This window comes from Coregonus lavaretus (genome assembly GCF_964263955.1).
Source record: "Coregonus lavaretus genome assembly, chromosome: 19".
Lineage (NCBI taxonomy): Eukaryota > Metazoa > Chordata > Actinopteri > Salmoniformes > Salmonidae > Coregonus > Coregonus lavaretus.
The window spans coordinates 33,610,701-33,635,501 of NC_140006.1; the positions used below are offsets into that span (position 1 = coordinate 33,610,701).

The 24,801-nt window shown below is 44.7% G+C and overlaps 1 protein-coding gene across 1 annotated transcript in view; it reads left to right on the top strand.

The window, feature by feature from the left end:
- LOC311146582 (protein FAM110B-like) overlaps positions 1 to 24,730 on the top strand; it is a 49,034-nt gene extending 24,304 nt beyond the window's left edge. The window contains exons 2-3 of the mRNA XM_084183099.1: positions 13,469 to 13,568; positions 22,072 to 24,730. Coding sequence (XP_084039225.1) covers positions 22,424 to 23,659 — 1,236 coding nt within the window. The 5' untranslated portion in view covers positions 13,469 to 13,568; positions 22,072 to 22,423 and the 3' untranslated portion in view covers positions 23,660 to 24,730. The remainder of the gene's footprint in view (positions 1 to 13,468; positions 13,569 to 22,071) is intronic.
- Positions 24,731 to 24,801: the final 71 nt, after the last annotated feature.

The window sequence follows — 24,801 nt, forward strand, 5'->3', positions numbered from 1 at the left end:
TGGTTACTACATGATTCCATATGTGTTATTTCATAGTTTTGATGTCTTCACTATTATTCTACAATGTAAAAATAAAGAAACACCCTTGAATGAGTAGGTGTGTCCAAACCTTTGACTGGTGGTGTACATATCATTTTTTTATATAAAAAAAAATTAATGCTATCAACTTACAACACTGTACTGACAAGCTAGGACCTATAGTTTTGGAATCTTTTCCATTAACATCTTAGCCTAAACATTGCAAATCAGAGCTCATGGTTAGGGTCAAGTTACTTTTTTACAGTAGCTAGAGCATTAGGCCTAACATGTAGCGGTGGTAGCTAGAACGGAGTTCAGATGTTGGCGTGCACCAACTCTTAAGATGGAGAGTACCCCCGCTGGTAAAAGCAAGGCCAGTTGTTTGGCTAATGGACCCTATGTCTGGAGGGAAGGCTAAATGTAGTCTAGTACTGAAGTGGGTCCACCTTGGTCGATCTGGTTGTCTCTCATAGTTAGTTAGTGTAGTAAACTTTAAGCAATGTCAGTTAAAGTAGGATGCAGTTTCTCCTACAGACACTGACTGTTAAGCATTTCCCCATAAATGTTTCAGGTTAGGATTTAGGGAAGGCCAGCTGCTGCTAGATCTGTGCCTATGGACAACTTTTACCCTGAGTGAAATGGCTCTGAAGGGTAGGCCTATTAGCAGGGTCAGGTTGTGCAAAAAGTGGATCGCTAAATTTGAAGAAGCAATTAGGCTAGCGAAGTCAGGTACAGGGTGGCCTGACAACTTTTTAAGTTTCTCATCTACCTCCTGAAGTCTTTATTTTCTGTTATTTCTGAAATATATTAGCCCACACCAGTTGGTTTCAGATTAACCATGCTTACTTTGCCAGTGTAAATAGAAAGCGCTTTGCATTGTGCTTCTTAGCTCAGTTGGCAACACCATTCTCTGGTCTGAGTGTTCTCTAGTCTAGGTGTTAGTGAATTAGGTTGTGTTCCTCAGACTTGACCTCATGTAGTCTTTTGGACCTGTGGACAGGGTCAAGCTTTGGCCTTTGTAATGTCGTTAACCCTTCATCATCCCACTTTGGAGAGATCATTACCCTGAGAGTCATTGGCCTAATCTGTGTTGAGGAATGCAGTGAGAGGATTATTTCTCTCTCGTACACCTTTGCATAATGTCCAAGTGATCTTATCCTTTCCATGCTGAAAATAAAGATTAAGCTACTTTTGCTTGTCCTGTACCATTTTCTGTGTTGACTTGGTTAATGATGGAATCCGCAGTAGGGGGAAACAGCGCCACTGTCGCCCCACGGGCACTGTTATTGTTTTTGCTTTGTTGACGAATCAAAGACGGGGAGCGCTGGGGAGCGTCACGCATCAAGTAAAAAAATGCAGTACATATGCTGCTGTTCTATCATGCGTGCAATGATGATCTTGAGGAATGATCTGGCCTTAATGGCCATGTACTCTTATCTCCACTGGGCAAAGCCAGAAGAGGACTGGCCACCCCTCAGAGCCTGGTTCGTCTCTAGGTTTCTTTCTAGGTTCCTGCTTTTCTAGGGAGTTTTTCCTAGCCACCGTGCTTCTACATCTGCATTGCTTGCTCTTTGGGGTTGTAGGCTGAGCTTCTGTATAAGCACTTTGTGACCTCTGCTGATGTAAAAGGGCTTTATACATTTGGAAGAAACTGTTTGTTGTTTGCAGTATCTTCTTTGTTGTAATATCGCAAACGGACGTGTCAGTTTCACCATTAGGGAATCCAGCTTTAAGGTATGGTTACAAGGGTCTTACAGTCTTGCCACGTGGTTTGGCTAGCAGTACTAGCATTATCTTTAGGCAGGATGTTGAACTGTGATTAAGGCCCCAGGTAGATCACACTGTATTAGGTTAATGGGGTCTGAAAGCAGGTTAGCTCATGTCCTGCTCAGTTCTTTTCCTACGTGTGGTTATACTGTTAGGGTTGTAAAACGCTCCCATTCTGTACCGTGATTCTGTGTTTCCTGATACGGCAGCTCTGGAAAGTACTTGTCAACGTTTGGGCTGCCAGAAAGATCTGCTCAAGCAGTAAGTTTGTCTGCTAATTTGCTTGTTTCTTGTATCAGGCATGGTGTAGGGACAACAACCTGTTCAGTATTATAATTTTTTTCCTAGTAAGATGTGGCACATAGTTTGACAGTGTTGAAAGTTTTTAATTTTGATACAGGCTAGTAGAACATTTGTGACTGTTCAACTTAAACCGATATTCAGGGGTTTTAAGTGTAAGGCAAAATAGCAATTCCTCCGACATTGCAAGAAAGTGCCTTAGATAGCTCCTTTGTCCCACCCCCATACACGCGGAGACCGACTCAAATCGGTGCCTCCAGTGATGCTATCTCTTTCATCGTTACCCAACGCTTAGGTTTACCTCCACTGTACTCATATCCTTCCATATCCTTTTCTGTACATAATGCCCTGAATCTATTCTACAACGCCCGGATACCTGCCCATTTTTTTCTCTGTACCCAACGCACTAGAAGACCAGTACTTAAAGCCTTTAGCCATATCCTTATTCTACTCCTCCTCTGTTCCTCTGGTGATGTAGAGGTTAACACAGGCCCTGTAGCCCCCAGTATCACTCCTACTCCCCAGGCGTTATCATTTGTTGACTTCTGTAATCGTAAAATCCTTGGTTTCTTGCACGTTAACATCCGAAGCCTCCTCCCTGAGTTTGAGTTATTCACTGCGTTAGCACACTCCGCCAACCCTGATGTTTTCCGTCTCGATAGAACTGCCAAAGGGGGTGGGGTTGCAATCTACTGTAGAGATAGCCTGCAGAGCTCTATCATACTATCCAGGTCTGTGCTCAAACAGTTTGAGTTTCTACTTCTAAAAATCCACCTTTCCAGAAATAAGTCTCTCACTGTTGCCGCTTGCTACAGACACCCCTCAGCCCGAGCTGTGCCATGGACAATATATGTGAATTGATTGCCCCCCATCTATCCTCAGAGTTCGTACTGCTTGGTGACCTAAACTGGGATATGCTTAACACCCCGGCCAACCTTCAATCTAAACTAGATGCCCTCAATCTCACACAAATGATCAACGAACCTACCAGGTACAACCCTAAATCTGTAAACATGGGAACCCTCATAGATATCATCCTGACAAATTTACCCTCTAAATACACCTCCGCTGTCTTCAAACCAGGATCTCAGCGATCACTGCCTTATTGCCTGCGTCCGTAATGGGTCCGCGATCAAACGACCACCCCTCATCACTGTCAAACGCTCCCTAAAACACTTTAGCGAGCAGGCCTTTCTAATTGACCTGGCCCGGGTATCCTGGATGGATATTGACCTCATTCTGTCAGTAGAGGATGCCTGGTTGTTCTTGAGAGGAAAGCACTTTTAAATCTTAAATAAGCATGCCCCATTCAAAAAATTCAGAACTAAGTACAGATATAGCCCCTGGTTCTCCTCAGACTTGACTGCCCTTGACCAGCACAAAAACATCCTGTGGCGTACTGCATTAGCATCGAACAGCCCCCGCGATATGCAACTTTTTAGGGAAGTCAGGAACCAATATACACAATCAGTTAGGAAAGCAAAGGCTATCTTTTTCAAACAGAAATTTGCATCCTGTAGCACTAACTCCAAAAAGTTTTGGGACACTGTAAAGTCCATGGAAAATAAGAGCACCTCCTCCCAACTACCCACTGCACTGAGGCTAGGAAACACTGTCACCACCGATAAATCTACAATAATCAAGAATTTCAACAAGCATTTTGCTACGGCTGGCCATGCTTTCCACCTGGCTACCACTACCCCGGCCACCAGTTCTGCACCCTCCGCTGCAACTTGCCCATGCCCCCCCGCTTCTCCTTCACACAAATTCAGACATCTGATGTTCTGAAAGAGCTGAAAAATATGGACCCCTACAAATCAGCTGGGCTAGACAATCTGGACCCTTTCTTTCTAAAATTAGCCGCCGAAATTGTTGCAACCCCTATTACTAGCCTGTTCAACCTCTCTTTCGTAAACGTCTGAGATCCCCAGAGATTGGAAAGCTGCCGCGGTCACCCCCCTCTTCAAAGGGGGTGACACTCTAGATCCAAACTGTTATAGACCTATATCCATCCTGCTCTGCCTTTCGAAAGTTTTTGAAAGCCAAGTTAACAAACAGATCACCGACCATTTCGAATCCCCCCGTACCTTCTCCGCTATGCAATCCGGTTTCCGAGCTGGTCATGGGTGCACCTCAGCCACGCTCAAGGTCCTAAACGATATTATAAACGCGATCGATAAAAGACAGTACTGCGCAGCCGTCTTCATCGACCTGGCCAAGGCTTTCGACTCTGTCAACCACCGCATTCTTATTGCCAGACTAAATAGCCTTGGTTTCTCTAATGACTGCCTCGCCTGGTTCACCAACTACTTCTCAGATAGAGTTCAATGTGTCAAATCGGAGGGCCTGTTGTCTGGACCTCTGGCCATCTCTATGGGGGTGCCACAGGGTTCAATTCTCGGGCTGACTCTATTCTCTGTGTATATCTGTCACAAGAATTTATATCTCTAATTAATCAAACTTAATGCAATGAATAATTCCCAGAGGGTGTAAGGCTCTGGTTTAATCATGAATTAAACAAAGGTCCACAACCGGCAAGAATGATCTGTATGTTTAATCATGGAGAGCTCTGCCGCCAAAAAACACATATACAGCTTTTATACCACTTCACACAAAGGCACTTTGCTCCGCCCACCTTTAGGAGGCCTTTAACCAGTTTCTCAGTCCCCTTCATCCTGGAATGTTTGTCTCAGCAGTTTCTAACTCACCCCCTCTGTTTGTGGGTTTATAATGATAACCCTAACACAGCTCACACAGTCATCATCAGTATTGGGGTTAACAATTTTAGTCATAATCATAATTCCTCTATCAATATCAATGATGTCGCTCTTGCTGCTGGTGACGCTCGGATCCACCTCTATGCGGACGACACCATTTTGTATACATCTGGCCCTTCATTGGACACTGTGTTAACAAACCTCCAAACGAGCTTCAACACCATACAACACTCCTTCCGTAGCCTCCAATTGCTCTTAAACACTAGTAAAACTAAATGCATGCTCTTCAACCGAATGCTGCTTGCACCCGCCCACCCGACTAGAATCACTACTCTCAGCGGGTCTGACCTAGAGTATGTGGACAACTACAAATACCTAGGTGTCTGGTTAGACTGTAAACTCTCCTTCCAGACTCACATGAAGCATCTCCAATCAAAAGTTAGATCTAGAATCGGTTTCCTATTTCGCAACAAAGCCTCCTTCACTTATGCTGCCAAACATGCCCTCGTAAAACGGACTATCCTACCAATCCTTGACTTCGGCGATGTCATTTACAAAATAGCCTCCAACACTCTACTCAGCAAATTGGATGTAGTCTATCACAGTGCCATCCGTTTTGTCACCAAAGCCCCATATACTACCCACCATTGTGACCTGTACGCTCTTGTTTGCTGGCCCTCACTACATATTCGTCGCCAAACCCACTGGCTCCAGGCCATCTATAAATCACTGCTATGCAAATCCCCGCCTTATCTTAGCTCATTGGTCACCATAGCAACACCCACCCGTAGTATGCGCTCCAGCAGGTATATCTCACTGGTCATCCCCAAAGCCAACACCTCCTTTGGCCGCCATTCCTTCCAGTTCTCTGCTGCCAATGACTGGAACGAACTGCAAAAATCTCTGAAGCTGGAGACTCTTATCTCCCACACTAACTTTAAGCGTCAGTTGTCAGAGCAGCTTACCGATCACTGCACCTGTACACAGCCTTTCTGAAATTAGCCCACCCAACTACCTCATCCCCATATTGTTATTTATTTTGCTAATTTGCACCCCAGTATCTCTATTTGCACATCATCTTTTGCACATCTATCATTCCAGTGTTATTACGAAATTGTAACTATTTTGCACTATGGCCTATTTATTGCCTTACCTCCATAACTTACTACATTCGCACACACTATATATATATTTTCTGTTGTATTTTTGACTTTATGTTTTGTTTACCCTATATGTAATTCTGTGTTGTTGTTTTTATCGCACTGCTTTGCTTTATCTTGGCCAGGTCGCAGTTGTAAATGAGAACTTGTTCTCAACTGGCTTACCTGGTTAAATAAAGGTGAAATAATAAATAAAAAAGTGCATGAAATTGACAATCATGCAGGCAACATATTTATTTTACTCCATAGCCTGTTTATGTATCCAAATGTGCAGCTGAAGTGAAGTGTTATTTTCTCATATCCTGTCAACTTCTAGATACCAGTTTTGTTTGAATACTGTCTGCCAGCATCTTGTCTATCTTGATTTCATTGTGGCTCAGTACAACTGTCGAAGGTCAGGAGACATCCCTCTATCCTTAGTATCCTTAGAAATAAAAGCAGAAAGTTAGAGGTAATACTAGCCAGTGGAATACAGAGAAGTGTCTGCGCTGGTTTAGATGATGGATTGATCATTACGCATTTGATTGATCAGACTAAACTAATTTTTTATATGAGAAGATAATCTGCCCACAATGGCTTCCAGTTGAGGGCAATAACTAAGGTCTACCTCACAAAGGGGTGGCTGTATTGGCTCTTAATACACATATGGTTCTTTTCCTGTGGTCCTGTAGGGTCTTTGTTGCCCAGAAGGTTACCCAGTACTTTATGCTATTAATGAACCAGCTATGGTTACGATTAAGGAGCATCTAAGACAGATGTTCTGGGCAGACCTGAACCAGTGCAATGACTCTGAGATGTGTTCATTTGGGTCACTGTGCAAAATGAAAATCTTATAAGGAGAACAAATATTTTACTTCAACGAAGAATAGCCTACATTCAGTCATGCCGTGTCTTTCACAATCTTACTCCCATGCACACACGATACCACACACACATGCATAGGAGTGCTGTTACACTAGCATTCACTGCTTCATGAGGTCATGGCAGGCAGACACAGTATCCGTCGCCATTATGTCTGGGCTGGCTAGACTAAACACACACACAGGCTCTCTGTCGACGGGGCTGGATTGAGTTCATTGTGTCTGTCCTCTCGACAGCGTTATTAAGAATGGCTGCTTCACGTCGTCTTCTGAGGATTCCATTTATAAAGGTATAATACTGCTGCTGATACCCTGGCTGCACCCCCTTCCCCTCACCCCACCACACTATCGTAACGGTCCACTGAAGACCTGTAACTAGATTAGAAAAAGAGAAGAGGCGAGAGCGAGGGGTGAAAGAGGGGCTGTGCTGCAGCCTGTAGTCTCTTAGATCTCAGCATCATGTGTTTGCCTGGTGCTGCAGGTGTCAGTGGCACGCGCCAGCTGATGTCACGGTCTGACAGGTGGACCGCACCCCCTCAGTGCTCTCATCCTGACACTGCGGGTCCTCGCTGCTGGTGCAGGCCATCCATCCCGGTGCCTGCGGGGAAACCGTGGGCGGGAAAGGGGAGGAGGAGGGAGGTGAATGGGGGTGACTGTTTTTAAAGGTCAGTATAAAGTATTCAGCGGCGGCGGTAAGAGTTAGTGTGTGTGTGGTCGGTAACGAGATACTGGGCCACAACCTGAGTTAGGCAGATAGCCTAGTGGTTAAGAGCATTGGGCCAGTAACCAAAAGGTCACTGGTTCAAATCCCTGAGCCGACTAGATAAAAAATCTGTTGATGCCCTTGAGCAAGGCACTTAACCCTAATTGCTCCTGTAAATGACTAAAATGTAAATGTAGAAATGTCATCACCATGTCCAATATAATGTAATCAGGCACACAATGTGGTAAGGCACACAATGTGGTATATTTTAATTCAAGTGTGTCCTATCGTGTCTGAGTGGGTGCCTATTTCCAGGCATGTGTGTGTGTATGTGTGTCAAGTGACTGTTTATGTGTATATTTCAGCACTGGAAGCTTCTAGATTCATAACCCTAAGCACTTTTCAGAGGGTGCTGATATGTTTTCAGTACTGTGGGTGTGTTTGTGTGTGTGGGATGGGGAGTATTACTTAATACTGCTGCAGAGCTTAATCTAAAGCGGCTGAAGCTGTGTAATGGAAATTCATTGAGGCTTTATCTTGGTTGTTTATTTTAGTATTATCATAAATTATGTAACGTAATGACTTAGCGTAATTGTAGTAATTGTTTATGGATTGAACCATTGATGTTTTTACCTGCCGCTATTTCATAGTTGACTGAACTAAACCTAATATTTTATTCAGCATGTTGTTCCTCTTTAAATGTCCTTGGACATGTGACTCTGACTGCGGTCTCATGTTAGAGGATACGCCACATCATGTATCAAGTTTTGGTTGAATAAGACCACTGTTTCCATGCCAGAGCTGGCTTATTTTGATGGCTTGTGTGTAATTATTCATCGTAGCTAGCCCCTTCTCCAAGATGATGTAAGTGTGTGTGTCTGTGTGTGTGTGTCTGTGTGTGTGTGTATGACATGTTTCCAGGAGTTTTGGCCGGTCTTGTTGCATTGAAACTGGCAGCAAACAGCGCTACTCCTCTCTGCGCCAGATTTGTGAAAACAGATTCTTGTAAACAAATGAGAATATTTCTTGATTATATAAATAAGGATCAAAGAATGACTATGTTTGTCGCAAGATTCTGATCAAGGCTGCATCAATTTCATGTTCATGCACGACGGTGGGATTTTTACTATTAACTACTGTAGTAGAGCAGGCCAAGCCTACCTTGATTTGTTTGACTTAATAAGTAAAAAGAGAGTCTCTCAAAGTCAGATGGACGTTTCCAGCTGAATGATGATGGGAGTTTAGTTCCTCCAACGGGAGTAGGCCTTACTCAACACTACACACACACACCACCTTCCCCTTACTCTGCAGTCTAAACACTCCCCTGTCTGTTGTGTGATGGGCTCTTTTCCGATGCTGCCAGTCTGTCTGACAGAGAGATCAGACACTGCTGCAGCGAATAGCCTAGCTAATAAGAATATAAGCAACTTCACTTAGAAAAGCTTTGAAGCATCCAAGCCTAGGATAGGAAAGAAAGTAATGGCTGTAGAGCTTATTCAATGCAGTATAATTACAAAACAAACCATTATAGATGACATACAAAGGAAGGATTTCTTGACAGCAGGTTCAGTAGCCTTGGTTATATTCTGCAGCCTGGTATTTTTGTATTCAAAGCAACGTTAATGACTGGAGATTTGGTGCCTATTCAAACTATTTTTCAAGACATTCTCCTCTTTGATCAAAACCATGAAAAGGAGCAATCTATCAAATCCAACCACTGTAACTTACTCCAACTGTCTCCCTAACTCAAAACACAGGATCCAGGGATAAAGTGTTCCGTGTCGTCCATCAACCCTAAAACCGTATCTGTTCGCCTCTTCGACTAAACACCTTCAAAGTAGTTGTGATTTAACATTCCCTCAGAGATCCTAAGCAGCCCTCATTCCTTTCTCCCAGTACACACCCTCTCCTGCCAATCCCTGAAATAATTTAACTAGCTAGACCTAGCACTGCTGACCAGAGGAGCATCATCCCAGATGTTCCTTCCTTGCTTCAGTGTTTTCACTGCTTCAGTGCCATAGTGGTTTTCCACTCTACCACCGAGGCCAACAGGCAGCTAAGCTAACAGGCAGCAAGGTAGAAGCAGTCTTCTGTGGAAGAAGAAATACAGACCCAAATCTTATTCCAATGTATTTAAGCTAATGTCAGGACAGAGGAAAAGACCAGTGGACTAAGTTCGTCACTCACTGGTGATGATGACGCTTTTCCACTGTTAGACACTGAGGCTGGTTGGAACTTAACTTGGCTGGCTAAAAGGAGAACTTATCTTGCATTTGAGATGCATCTGCTTTCAGCTGAGACAGTGTTCTATCCATGGCTGGGACGGCATCCCTGTCTATCTGTACTGTAAACTAGTATCAGTACTGTAAGCTAGTATCAGTACTGTAAGCTGGTATAGCTGACAGAGCAATACACTGATCCCCCACTGTGCCAAGAAGCAGGGACTCTCAAACACGCCCACCTTGCTGCTTCTGCTGGTGTTAGTAAACAAACAGATAGATAATGTATCCCAACTGTGACTATCGCTGCTAAGAACAGGATGGATTTATCACAACTGTGAGAAGGCAAGCTGTTAAGAACAGAGTAGGATGCTACTGATCTAAGTCAGTTCTGCGTTAGGTTTAGGTTTGAGAAGGTAGGTCTACTATCTTCTACCTGCAGTGTTAAGAACAGGGAACAGCGGAAGCCAATGATTCTGGACGGCCATATGGTGCATGTGGTGCAACATCCTTTGTTCCAGCCCAGAACCCTAAACCTGCCTCAACTAATTGTGGTTTTGAACCAGTTCTGTCAAGATGATGATTAGGTGCTGCGGTGGACCAAAAGCTTTAATGTCCAAGAGGACTGCCTTGCTCGGTTCTAAACAGTCATAGTAACAGTAACCTTTAGCCTACATAGTCTAAATGTATGCTGAACAGTCATTTCGTCCTAGATTAAGTGATCACGGTGGGCAGAGAGAGGCCTGCTGGTTAGGAAAGGTTCAGTGTAACTACCTGAATGGCAAACCCTTAGACAAATAGGCTAACTGTTATGTGTAGCTAAACAGCAGAGGGTCAAAGTTTTTACTGTTAAGGTCTAGCCTAACAGATGGAATGCACCAAGGCTGAGTCCTAAGGCCAGTTTCATTATGCCCCTTCTAATGGTCATTATGTAATGTTTTGGGAAACAGATCCTGAACCTACTTTCCTACATCAAAGGACGTTATTCAGCCAGTTTATTTATCCTATGACTACTACTGTCCTACTTTTACAGGACGGAGGCTGAGGAGGTGTTTTTGTGGAGGTGGTGTCAAGAAGAAGAGGGGAGGCTACTCTCCTGTTTTCCTCCTGTTTTCTGTGGCCTGACCATAATTAACACCACTGAAACACACAGCATGCTGGGAGTGGGAGGGAGGGAGGGGGAGAGAGGCGAAGTCAGGCGGGCGCACGTGTGTGCGTGGTCTGCCAGGAACCCTGTTTATAAATATCCCTGCCTACACTGCTGCATCGTGGGATGCTGAGGTTCATCGTGTGGAGGCTGTGCTCTCCGCAGTGAATGAGATAATCTGCGTTTTTTTATGTGGGAAGAAGAACCTATATTATGAAGCTATGCCCCCGTACTCTTACAAAATTGAGAGAACAGATTTTATAAAGCTTTAGCCTTAATTTGCAGCCAAATTGAAAAAGTGTTTTCTTTATTAGGCTTATTTGTCAACAAAATGGCCCATGCCACATCTCTGTTAATTTAATTGTATTCTCTCAAAAGCCCTCCATGTGAAACTAAAGTAAAATAAGTTATGAATAAGTAGAATATCATATATATATATATATATATATATATATATATATATATATATATATATATATATATATATATATATATATATATATATATATATATATATATATATATATACAGTGAGGGGAAAAAAGTATTTGATCCCCTGCTGATTTTGTACGTTTGCCCACTGACAAAGACATGAGGAGTCTTTTATACAGGTAACAAGCTGAGATTAGGAGCACTCCCTTTAAGAGTGTGCTCCTAATCTCAGCTCGTTACCTGTATAAAAGACTCCTGGGAGCCAGAAAATCTTTCTGATTGAGAGGGGGTCAAATACTTATTTCCCTCATTAAAATGCAAATCAATTTATAATATTTTTTACATGCGTTTTTCTGGATTTTGTTGTTGTTATTCTGTCTCTCACGGTTCAAATAAACCTACCATTAAAATTATAGACTGATCATTTCTTTGTCAGTGGGCAAATGTACAAAATCAGCAGGGGATCAAATACTTTTTCCCCCTCACTGTGTGTGTGTGTGTGTCTGTGTGTGTGTATATATATATATATATATATATATATATATATATATATATATATATATATATATATATATATATATTGCAATAACTAACCGGCTTCATTGCAGTAATTTAGTTCAGGGCCATATTTGTGCTATATGGAACTGAAGCTGCCTCGTTGTTACAGGTTAGTCATTGTAGATTGTCATTGTAGAGAAGCATTAGGCTAAACTGTGACTGTTTGACTCAGTGTTCAAGCGGTAGAGTCTCAAGAGTAGAGCACTAAGGACACTGTGTACTCTTTCACAGGCTATTTCTCCTCTCTTAGCAGGGGTGGGCAACTGAGATCCTGGAGGGCTTCATTGCTTGTTGGTTGCACACTTATTCTCCAGGCCAGCATTAACAAACTTAATACTAACACACTAGTTTCCCTGTTTGAATTTGAACAGCTGCAGTGCAGTCAGATTTAGATTTCAGATACAGTGCATTCGGAAAGTATTCAGACTTTTCCACATTTTGTTACGTTAGTCTTATTCTTGATTGTGTGCCTTTCCAAATCATGTCCAATCATTTGAATTTACCAGCTGGACTCCAATCAAGTTGTAGAAACATCTCAAGGATGATCAATGGAAACAGGATGCACCTGAGCTAAATTTCGAGTCTCATAGTAAAGGGTCTGAATACGTATGTAAATAAGGTATTTCTGTTGTTTATGTCTAAAAACATATTTTTGCTTTGTCATTATGGGGTATTGTGTGTAGATTGATGAGGGGAAAAAACGATTTAATCCATTTTAGAATAAGGCTGTAACATAACAAAATATGGAAAAGGTTAAGGGGTCTGAATACTTTCCGAATGCACCGTAAATAACCTCCTTTGATAGCCCTGTGTGTGATTGAGATGAAGGCCTAACACTCAGCTTTGAAATGTAACAGGCTTTCAGAATGATGTCGCACGCAAGTCCATAGCACCTCTCTACAACATTCCCTGTGAAATGTGTTCTCAAACTTGTTTTCTGATATGCCACAACTTCTACTGACGAGATTGGAGAGTGGAGACTTTATTATTTCTTCTGAGTTTGATGTATCTCTGTGTACCCCACCTCAAGGTAACTTGCAGTGTCTGATCGGCCTGCATGAGTGTGGCTCACACAGCGACAGCATCTGTGTCTAGGAGACTGGTTGATGGACTCTGTCACTGAACCTGACTAGGCTGAGTTTGAATAGCGAAGATGCAGGAGTTGTTTCCATAGATGGGGATGTCAAACGTTCAGGCTGCTGCACAGTCCCCATGGAAGCTCTCGTCTAGAGGACTCAGTTAAATTGTGTTTGAGAACATTTTGAGACTTGCCTACCATAGACTTATGAAATTCAGGATTTTCCTTAAAGTGATAGTTTACTCAAAAAGTCCTACATTCTCTCATAAATCAAAGTTTAACAGATGCTTTTCAGACCTCATACATAGTCTAATGACATGAGTCCATGTCCCACACCATCTGTTGTGTAGCCTAAATGAAAAAGTGAACTATCACTTTAAAACATTTTCTTAACTGTCCTACTACTTGATGCTTGGAGCGGGAGTATGTCTCTTGTACTATATAGCCTATATGTGTCACCGAAGAGTGGTTCCTGATCTAACCAGACTGTGTTGGTTGTGTTGTTTCAGAGCTGTTTCCCCTGCTGACAGCCTGCAGCAGTTGGAGGACAAGGGGGACTCCCGAGTTGGCCAATGGACCAGAGTTCGCCAACACCTGAGCTCTGAACAGGTGAGCACCATCATCTTCTCAGAGTCTGCTGGTATACAGCCACAGAAGCCTTCTGCGACCCACTACCAGCTTCCCCCAAACAACTTCATCTAAGTCAGTCTACTGCACCAGCTCTTATCAGTCACAAAGTAATATTATACACAGTACACTTTTGTGACTGTATGCTTATGGTTTGCCTGACTAGAGCCTACCTTTTGTGATTTGGTATGCTTGTTATGGCTAGGCCGATATTACTATGTAGCCTATCTTCCTAGTGCTGATTAGGCTATGTTGTGTACAGCAGCTACAATGCAGAATGTTAATAAGTATGTTCATGCAGTGGTTAACCTGTCCACTGATCTTGATGATATTGGGATGGGACTTGCATGGATAATTGTGTTTGAATAAGCCTGTCTTGATAGCATACAATCAGTACGTACAAGCAGTGGTCTCTGTCTAGGCTATCGACTCCATTACACGCTCTTAAAACGAGGTGTATGATAGAATACGACATCTCTCTAAGTGTTTTTCCAGAAGAGAGTGGTCGTCCATAACCAATACAGAATTAGCCAACAGTGGCAGTTAAGTTTGAGAAATGGAAACAGGGTGCCCCTGAGCTCAATTTCGAGTCTCATAGCAAAGGGTCTGAATACTTATGTAAATAAGGTTTTTCATTTTTATTTTTTTTATACATTTGCTGAAGTTTCTAAAAACCTGTATTTGCTTTGTCATTATGGGGTATTCTGTGTCGATTGATGAGGGGAAAAAACTATTTAATCCATTTTAGAATAAGGCTGTACCGTAACAAAATGTGGAAAAAGTCAAGGGGTCTGAATAATTTCTGAATGCACTGTACCTAGCCCAGTTCTTCTAGTAAAAAACATAACTGCTAGTGTAAATAGAGCTGGATAAGGTGATGTGCTGGCAGGCAGCAGCATTGTAAAGAAGTGTCCCAAAACAGCCTCCCTCTGCAATCCCATTAGCAATATCTGTTTGACAGCCGTTAGGCTTGCTGATGGTGGGATCACATTTACTGAGTGTGTGTGTGTGTGTGTGTGTTGACCCACTGTGAATGTGTAAGTGTGTGTGGGGGAGAGGGGAGGTGTGTGTGAGGGAGTGAGAAGAGATTATTTTAGGAGAGAATACTGACCATCTCTTCCCTCTCTCTCTCTCTCTCTCTCTGTCTCACACACACACACACACTCACAGTAGCATCTATGGTTCTAGCCCACCACTAACACATCTAGTCAAAGACTTGATGATCAGTTGAATCAGGTTGTGAAGCATCTGTGTAGTTTAAATGAAGACTATGCATACTATATAAAGCCTTTGTTTGTGGGACCAAGCCTGAGCACCACATGAGACTCAGTTTAAAGTGGGTCACTGTGTCTGTGTGTTTCTCTCTCTCTGTCATTCTCTGTCTCTGTAGGGAACCCTGCCTCTCTGCCCTAATGCCCTTTGCATCCGTTTGCCTGGGATCACAGATGAACACAGAGACCTCAGTGATGAATTCCTAGATTGATCTTTGTACCATCAATATTGATTTATCTCACCATCCAAAATAAGTAACATAGGCCTGCTAGTACAGTCGTATCGGCGCAAATATGTTCTAATGGAAAAACTGGCAGTTTCGGTCCAACAAACGCTTTTACAGTTTCTCTCCGTTCTTCCAAAGAGTAGCAAATTCAATAGACTGACACTCGACCCGAAACAGACTTTTCCTGTTGCGCAAGATTAATTCTAATCAGTTTTCCGATTGGAAGATTGAGCGTTTATTAATACGGTGGGGACGGTCAAGATGTAATGGAATAGCTGAAGTGTACAAGAACAACAGACCTATTCTGTTACAGATCTATTGTAGTGTCTGTTGGCTTAAGACACAGCCCTGGCTGCCGTCAATATCTCCTCAGAGCAATAGAGATCTTCCAAAGCCTCGTATTGACATTGGAAAGTATTGGCAGTTGATAACTGTCACTGCAATGTTTGACAGTCCCTAAAGTGTTCCACTTATTTTTTTTACACTAATTGGAGAGAGCGCCCACGAACTGTGAGGCAGAAAGAAACCTAGAAATATTGAATGTTGATAACTTAGAAAACAAAGTTGTAAAGTATATTTTTACTACTAAAGAAGAATCGAGTGCTTAGATAATCAGTGTGATGAACCAGAAGGGAATTTAAACATATTTTCCTTTGACATTTGTGAACGGAGAATCCTGACTGGTTTTGTGCCCCCCTTTTGATGTGTGCACTGCATCTTGATTTTACGGCAACAGCGCCACCTACAGCCATCTTCTACAAACTACTTTGCCATCTAAAGAGCCTCATCTACAGCTTCTAGAATCATCATTGTCGCTTCGTTTTTATAGAGGGAAATTTGACTAGTACATCCTGGAAGGAACTGAACTGAGATATTTGAATGCACTCACATTTTATTTTCATTGGGTAACCAGTTTATTATTTTGTTCTTACTGTATTGGTCAAAACTGTACAAAACTATTGTTGTGAATGAATGTGCATTGATCTTTGAACATAAAAAAATTAAACAATCGATTAATTTCAACTTAAAACATTTATCACTGAGTACTTGCTGTATTCTTCCTTCAGTAATTATTAAATGTTTTTCCTTGCCTTATTAGATGACATTGATTTAGATACCAGTCCCCTTTCTAACCTAAATAGACTGTATGCACATTGTACATAGTAACTCTAAAGTAGTTCCTACAGTGTGTTGCACAATAGTTTTGGGGAAATAACAGAATTATTTTGTATTCTATTCTATGCTACCCCAAAATCTACCAAAGACTTTCTGGCCTAAAATCTTACCCACTCTTCTAGACTCCCTAAAATAAAAGGGGTGAGCCCATCCCTTTATCCTAAAGCACCTCTCTGGGCCTGCAGCCAAGAAATAACAACCGTCCCCCAAAGACCAGCCCCCCTCAACCCCCCTGAGAGGAGAAACCTGGTAACAGCATCTGCATGTGAACTCCAGATAGAGTAGATGGTTTTAACCATGTTCAGAGAACCACACACAGAGATGAGAGGGAATGGGTCGTCCGTCTCTGTTGCAGATTTGTGTACAAGACCTTGGCAGATTGTTAGATTTCCAAACCCTATTAAACTCAACCGCCAGTTGAATGACTCAACACTCCGAGACTGTCGTAATGTAGTCCCCTGTAGCTCAGTTGTAGAGCATAGCGCTTGCAACGCCAGGGTTGTGGGTTTGTTTCCCACGGAGGGCCAGTATGAAAACATGTATGCACTCACTAACTGTAAGTCGCTCTGGATAAGAGCGTCTGCTAAATGACAAAAATGTAAAAATGTAATGTTGGGGTTTGCAAACATCTGAGTCTTGAGAATTAGCGATGGCTCAAAGCTCGTCCAACCCTCATTGTGCAGCTCAAAGCTGACTGTAATTTTTATTATCAAGCCATTTGTGCTCTTCATCCACTCTCAATCAGTTTAGCCCTAACAAAGTGAATGAGGAAGATGCTTTAGATCACCACAGTATAATTAAGTAGTAGTAACATTGTGAACTTCATTGTAGTTTGTAATGAGTTGTGATTTTGCATGTGCAGTACTTCTCTCACTCTCTCTCTGCATGCTGCATTAGTCATTCAGCTATACTGTATGTAATTCTTATTCTGTCTCAATTCATCGCAACAATACCATTATTTAACTGAACATGGGCCTCTAGCCATGTCAGTGCAGTCATCCCCAAATGTCTGGCTGCCTACTTATTGCCTAGTACGTAACACCCTCTCGCATGACGACCATGTGTTTGGGGGTGAGAAACTAAAAGGATCATGGATTTGAGCTCTCAGCTGATGTGGGGGTTTTCTATTGGCCTTTTGATTTATTTTTGAGGAAGAGAATAGAATGTTAGGCTAATGCGGTTCTGAGAATGAAGGATTCTGTTGGGTCGAACATTCCAAACACACACCGCTGTTATGGATGTGGTCATTCTGGTCAAAGGACACTATGCATCTCCTGTGTTGCTCAATCATAATAATATCCATGGAGAATATATGTCTAATAAGAGGTAGCCTGTTAGGGAGAAAGACTTGGCACATGGTATGGGAGAAAGACAGGGCATATGGTATTTATTAGGAGGAATCGGTTTCCTCAGACAGGAAGAGGGGGGAAAGAGAATGAGAGGGGTGTGTGTGTGTGTGTGTGTGTGTGTGTGTGTGTGTGTGTGTGTGTGTGTGGACTTATCTGATCTAGTGACTTTTGCTTTGAGTAATTGAATCCAAACTGTAGGTCACTGACTGAAAACATGTGCATTATGTCATCCATTCTCTAGGCGCTGGTTGAATGTCAGGTGAAAAAGTACTAAACTCTGTGCTAACATCATGCAGATACATACACTACAAACTCACTCTACAACCCCCCACCAAACAAGGAGAGTGTTGCAGGGCAGACGGGACAAAAGGGCACCACAGCTGGTTGGTTGACATAGCCCTGTTGAGGGGGGTGGGTAAGGGTATTGGGCAAGGGGGAGTTTAAGATTGTAGCCTAGTAGTCCAGGGGGGTGATTATAGTCATTTGGGATATTGGGTTGAGGAGAGTCTGGCTTCATTCACTGGTATTACTGTGTATAGTGCTGGCTCTGACCCCCTCCTGCTCCTTAATTACAGTATAGTGTGTGTGTGTGTGTGTGTGTGTGTGTGTGTGAGAGACTGCAGACCGTATGGTGGCAGACTGCGGCCTTGTATGTATGGGCCCTGCCACCGACCCACCCACTTCTAATGAGAGACCAGTTGCCTGTTGTCCTGCTGTTTTATACGGTCCTCTGTCTCCCATAACATTCATAGTCATAGTTATATATGCCTCTCGTGTTTACATTATAATGGGCGGCAGGTAGCTTAGTGGTTAAGAGCGTTGTGCCAGTAACCGAAAGGTCGCTGGTTCTAATCCCCGAGCCGACTAGGTGAAAAATCTGTCGATGTGCCCTTGAGCAAGGCACTTAACCCTAATTGCTCATGTAAGTCGCTCTGGATAAGAGCGTCTGCTAAATGACTAAAATGTAAATATAGGTTATCTACAGGGTCCTTTAGCTCTATAGTAAATACTTGAGGAAATGGGGCCTGGGAGATTTTCTGTTCATTCAAACGTCATGCTGTGGATGTAAGTGAAGGCAGAACAGTATTCCATCCACATTTTATTTGTCACGTGCGCCGAATACAACAGGTGTAGACCTTACAGTGAAATGCTTACTTACAAGACCTTAACCAACAATGCAGTTTTAAGAATACCAACAACAAAAAAATACAATATAAAGTAATACGAAAAAAAAGTAACAAATAATTAAAGAGCAGCAGTAAAAATTACAATAGCGAGGCTATATACAGGGGGTACTGAGTCAATGTGCGGGGGCACCGGTTAGTCGAGGTAATTGGGGTAATATGTACATGTAGGTAGATTTATTATAGTGACTATGCATAGATAATAAACAGAGAGTAGCAGCAGCGTAAAAGAGGGGTGGGGGGGCAATGCAAATAGTCTGGGTAGCCATTTCATTAGATGTTCAGGAGTCTTATGGCTTGGGGGTAGAAGCTGTTTAGAAACCTCATGGACCTAGACTTGGCGCTCCAGTACCGCTTGCCGTGCGGTAGCAGAGAGAACAGTCTATGACTAGGGTGGCTGGAGTCTTTGACACTTTTTAGGGCCCACCTCTGACCCTGCAGTGTTTCCCCTATGTATTTTCATATAGGCGTGTTGCAGAGGTCCCCGAATCTGCATCCGGGGCTAACCAAACTAATTTCTTCCATTGAAACTAATTTGATTGAAGAAAAATGTAGGCGGGGTCAATTGGCCTTTGGGCAAGGCAGCCCGCCTTGCCTAATTAATAATAAGGGGAAACACTGTCCCTCCGTATTAACCACTGGGACTACAATGCTTTGGTTTATTCTCCTGAAGTGTCTAACCGTTAGATGATGAAATGGGTCCCCACGGTTACCCTGCGGCCAATGGCGTGTCTCGGCTGGAGCTGGGAGTCTCATAGTGTCGTTGTTCGATTGAATTATGTAAATATTCCTGTGCAGATTGCTGTGGGAGTCCCCAGACCACTAATGTGCTTATATTCCTAAATAGAGGGAAGCAGGCTCGCCTCAGGTCTTTTTGTGTGTGACGGGTCAGGATATAAACTAGTGGTGTTTTTCTATGCTGCACGACAGGGGGGATTGGGAGTGAGGCTTTGGATCTCAATCTAGTCTGGACTATAGTCTGCTCTCACCCCGTCTCGTTTGTGGATTATTTTGACTATGAAAAAACAAGTATAATTACAGTGATTCGGGTGGATAAATTCGGAGATATTACATTCAGGCATGTGTATATGAAACAATCTTTACTGATATGATGGGGCGGGTTGGGGTGGGGAAAGTCACATGTTGTTTGCAGATTGTGATTACATTTTGTTGTAGTAACAACCCTCCTGATTTCAGTAAGTGAGGGGATTCACAAATTAAAAACAGTAGCATTCAAAGGTGCCTCTATTCATTACATTTCCATAGTGTCAAATTGAGGTACCACAACCCCGTTCAATCTAGAAGCAAAACCCAAAACAAAGATAGATTTGCCCTGGTCCAAGACCCCGTCACACCCTCCGTTTACAAACGAGTCCAGGCAGTGCCACCACTTGAAAATTACAAAATAAACTACAGATTGTACCTTTGAAAATGAACTCCTTATCTTTAGTAAGCCAGACATTAGGGCCACCACCAGCCATGTGTTTTCGGTTTGACTGAGTCAGTCTGGGTGTCTGCTCCGCGACACCCCAGACTCCCTCCCTCTCCCTAAGTAATGTGTGACGTGTCGCAGGCAATGCAGCCTCAAGACACATACACATGGTGGGGCCATAAAACTGGTTTGTCACTGCAATTTCCATGTCCATCGGCGGGCACACAAACAGCCCTCTCCCTGATGCCCTGTCCATCGGCGGGCACACAAACAGCCCTCTCCCTGATGCCCTGTCCATCGGCGGGCACACAAACAGCCCTCTCCCTGATTCCCTGTCCATCGGCGGGCACACAAACAGCCCTCTCCCTGATGCCCTGTCCATCGGCGGGCACACAAACAGCCCTCTCCCTGATGCCCTGTCCATCGGCGGGCACACAAACAGCCCTCTCCCTGATTCCCTGTCCATCGGCGGGCACACAAACAGCCCTCTCCCTGATGCCCTGTCCATCGGCGGGCACACAAACAGCCCTCTCCCTGATGCCCTGTCCATCGGCGGGCACACAAACAGCCCTCTCCCTGATGCCCTGTCCATCGGCGGGCACACAAACAGCCCTCTCCCTGATGCCCTGTCCATCGGCGGGCACACAAACAGCCCTCTCCCTGATGCCCTGTCCATCGGCGGGCACACAAACAGCCCTCTCCCTGATGCCCTGTCCATCGGCGGGCACACAAACAGCCCTCTCCCTGATGCCACTGGAATTACTTTTATTTATGACAGCCCAGAATGTCACTTTAATTTTTCCCTGAAGTTCCCTGAGGTTCTGTTCTGGTCAAGGCTGAGTGCTTCAGTCTATAGCAACACTCTGCACTCTATGTCACGCTGCACTCTTTATGTCTCTATGTCACTCTGCACTGTCACTCTTTGTCTCTGTCACTCTGCACTCTCTGTCACTCTGCACTCTGTCACTCTGCACTCTTTATGTCTCTCTGTCACTCTGCACTCTCTATGTCACTCTGCACTCTGTCACTCTATGTTTCTCTGTCACTCTGTCTCTGTCACTCTGCACTCTCTATGTCACTCTGCACTCTATATGACTCTGTCACTCTTACGTTCTCTTTCTTTCTGCCCCCCTCTCCCTCCCCCTCCCTCCCCCTCCCTCCCCCTCTCCCGCGTTCTCTCTCCCTCCCTCTCCCTGTGGTGGGAAAAAAGCACACCACTGGTGGCTGTCAGCACTTTTCTCGTGTATGTGTGTCTGTCTGAGGGAGAGAAAGAGAGAGAGTGAGTTGGAATAATATGACTCCTCTCACTGAAAGACATCTTATCCTTCATAACACTTCCGATGTTAGAGCAAAATATACGGAAAAGAGGTTACTGGCTGACTGTGCTTTAATACTCAGTCTTTCTTCCTTTGACTAAGAACATATTTCTCAGTGTATAAGTGTGTCATTTGCATTTGTGTGTGTGTGCATGCTTGCGTCTGCATATATTCCTATGTGTTTATATAGTGTTCCCCTCAACAGAGAAGTACATGCATGTCTCCCAGCTCTTCATCAAATCAAATCAAATCAAATTGTATTGGCCACATGCGCCGAATACAACAGGTGCAGACATTACAGTGAAATGCTTACTTACAGCCCTTAACCAACAGCAAAAAAAAGTGTTGAGAAAAAAAGAGCAGAAGTAAAATAAAATAACAGTAGGGAGGCTATATACATGGGGGTACCGGTGCAGAGTCAATGTGCGGGGGCACCGGCTAGTTGAGGTAGTTGAAGTAATATGTTCATGTTGTTGCTATGACCTGATGTCCCCTGATCCTCTAACGCAATTGGTCCATCTGTGTTTCAGATCTGCTGCCTCCAGTCGTGCGAACAAAGGAGGGGTGACGAGGCTGATCCTTCCCACAATCCTTCAGCCCCTGGGCTTACTGATCCGGACCACTGCCCCTGCACTCGCTCTGCCCTCTCGCTCGCTCGCTCTCCCCCCCCCTCCCTGGGGAGGCTGTGGGGCAGTAGGATCAGGGCAGCAGTAAGGGCTGATTGATGCTCTGTGGGGATGAGACCTGGCTGCTGAAGGCCAGTGGAGACGGTCCCCATTCTCCGCTCGCCTGGCTTCATGTGCGTGTCTGCAGGCTGCCCTACGCGCAGCAGAGCCACCCCCCCCCGCGTCAGCCACGGCGGCTACCCCGAGCCATCCAGACATGCCCACCGAGACCCTGCCGCTGCTGGCAGATAGCAAACCCACTGGCCCCGGGGCGGCCTTTGTCTCCGCCGTCCCCCTGCGTATACTCAACAAGGGACCTGAGTACTTCCGGCGCCAGGTGGAGCCCAACCCTAAGCGGCTGAGCGCCGTGGAGCGGCTGGAGGCGGACAAGTCCAAGTACGTCAAGAGCCAGGAGGTCATCAACGCCAAGCAGGAGCCTGTCAAGCCCCAGCTGCTGGCCAAGCCACCTGTCTGCCCCGCCGTGGCCAAGAGAGGGGCAAATGGGGGTGGTTGTGGTGGGGCGGCCCTCAAGACATTCAACAACAACTCCAAGTCGGACACGTGTGCCACCACCAGCAAACGGGAGAACCTTAACCTGGAGATCCTCAAGAACCTCCTGAACAGCTCCGGCTCGGCCTCTGAGGGCCACGCTAAGAGTGCTACTCTAAAGCCTGGGGCCAGAAGCTGGGCCCCCCACTGCTCCACCCCCACACCCACCACAGACTGCACTGAGCCCACCAGCCTCCGTTCCGTCACTGAGTCCCTCAAGGTGCCTCCCCCAGCACCTGGCCGACGGAGCCCCCAGGGGGGTAACCTCAACCTCAGCCGCCGGCTGCTGGAGGAGCGGGGCGAGGGCAACCGCTCACCCCTCCACGCCTCCCACAGCTCCTCTGACATCCGCAGGCTGTGCAACGGTAAGCCTCTAAGGGCGGCCCGAAGCAGCAGCAGCTCCGCACCTCCCTTACCCCCCAAGCCCAGTCCCAAAGTCCTGGCCCCCCTCTGCGACAATGCCCCTCAGGCCCCTGTTAGGGAGCCCAGCCCTGCCATCCCAGCTGAGCAGTTGGAGCTAGAGCTGGGGAGCTCGTTGGCCCGCCGGCCCTCCCTGCACCGCTCCAAGTCGGACCTGAGCGACCGGTATGCGCGGGCCGGCGCCGACGTGGAACGCTTCTTTAACTACTGTGGGCTGGACCCCGAGGAGCTGGAGAGTGTGGGTGTGGAGAGCTTTGCCCGCGCCAACTCCGACATCATCTCCCTCAACTTCCGCAGCGCCAGCATGATCAGCTCGGACTGCGACCAATCACGGCACAGCAACGAAGACATGACGGACGAGGAGGAAGACGCGAGCGAACGCGTGCCGTACGGGATCTCTGCCGTGGAACGCAACGCCCGCGTCATCAAATGGCTCTACAGCATCAAACAGGCGCGCGAGTCGCAGAAAGTGTCTCATGTCTAAAAGAGAAGGAAGAAACAAACTATTATACGGTCCTTGCAACAAAACAAAAAAAGACTTCAGATGGAATGGTCTTTGGACACTCTGAATCTCTGAATGTCAAAGTATTGACTGGCAAGACGCCCGTGGATGGCTCTTGCAGTCGCTTTTGCGTTCAGTGTTTGTTGTCCTCTGAATCTGCATGGCTCCTCCTACCCACCCGCCACTGCGGCCTCCAGCTAAAGTAACAGGTTTAGGAAAAAATAGCCTTTTTCAAGATGGCAGCAGTTCAGTTCTGTCTCTTCGAGCAGTACAGCTCTCTCTCATTGTTTTGCTTTCTGTCTGTTTAAACCAGCACAATGATGCCAGCTCTTTTTAGATGTGTCTTCTTAATGTCCTTTCTTTCTGAACAACACTGAGCCTGGAAGCCATACGGGTGTGAATGCAGCGCTTCAGTGTGTAACCAGTCTTTAGTCTGATAATTCTATCTGATGCATCTGAGCTTTGAGTGTCTATAGAACAAAACTCCCTTGAAAAAAGGGCTGTGAAAGCATGGTACAGTCCAAACCTGCCTCACCCCTTTGGTACCAGGATAGTTTTTTTGGTACATTCCAGACCCAGACCCTGCCCCCTTCACGAGGAAACCCCAGCTTAATCCCCTCTTTCAGTGTTACTATGGTGATAACATTCAGGCAGCATCATGAAATCATTCAGCATTACGTGGTTTTTGCGTCTGTTTAGTTTGCTGTCCATAACATTCTCATTGGCAGTTGGATTTTGTGGTACTTGCTTTTCTTTATGATATGTGTAAATGCTGTAAGAAAATGTATATAATTTCAAAACAGTTAGATTTTTGTCAGAGGGCGCCTGCTAAGCTAATTTACTACATTGTTCAGTCTTCTCTCTGGGCTTGACTGTGAGACTGCGTCAAACCCAGTTCATGATCACATTTTTACGACGTTATGATGACATACATGTTCAGTATATTGGAGTTGGAACTGTTTTGGTACTCAGTACTTAAAAATGAAGGCAATGAATTGTGTTCACTTTCATTTATTTTGCATTATTTCAATAAATGGCTTGTTTTGCCGTCTACTTCGGAAAGTTTTGTGAGTATTATTTCATTAAAATGTGTATGTGGACACCCTTTCAAATTAGTGGATTCA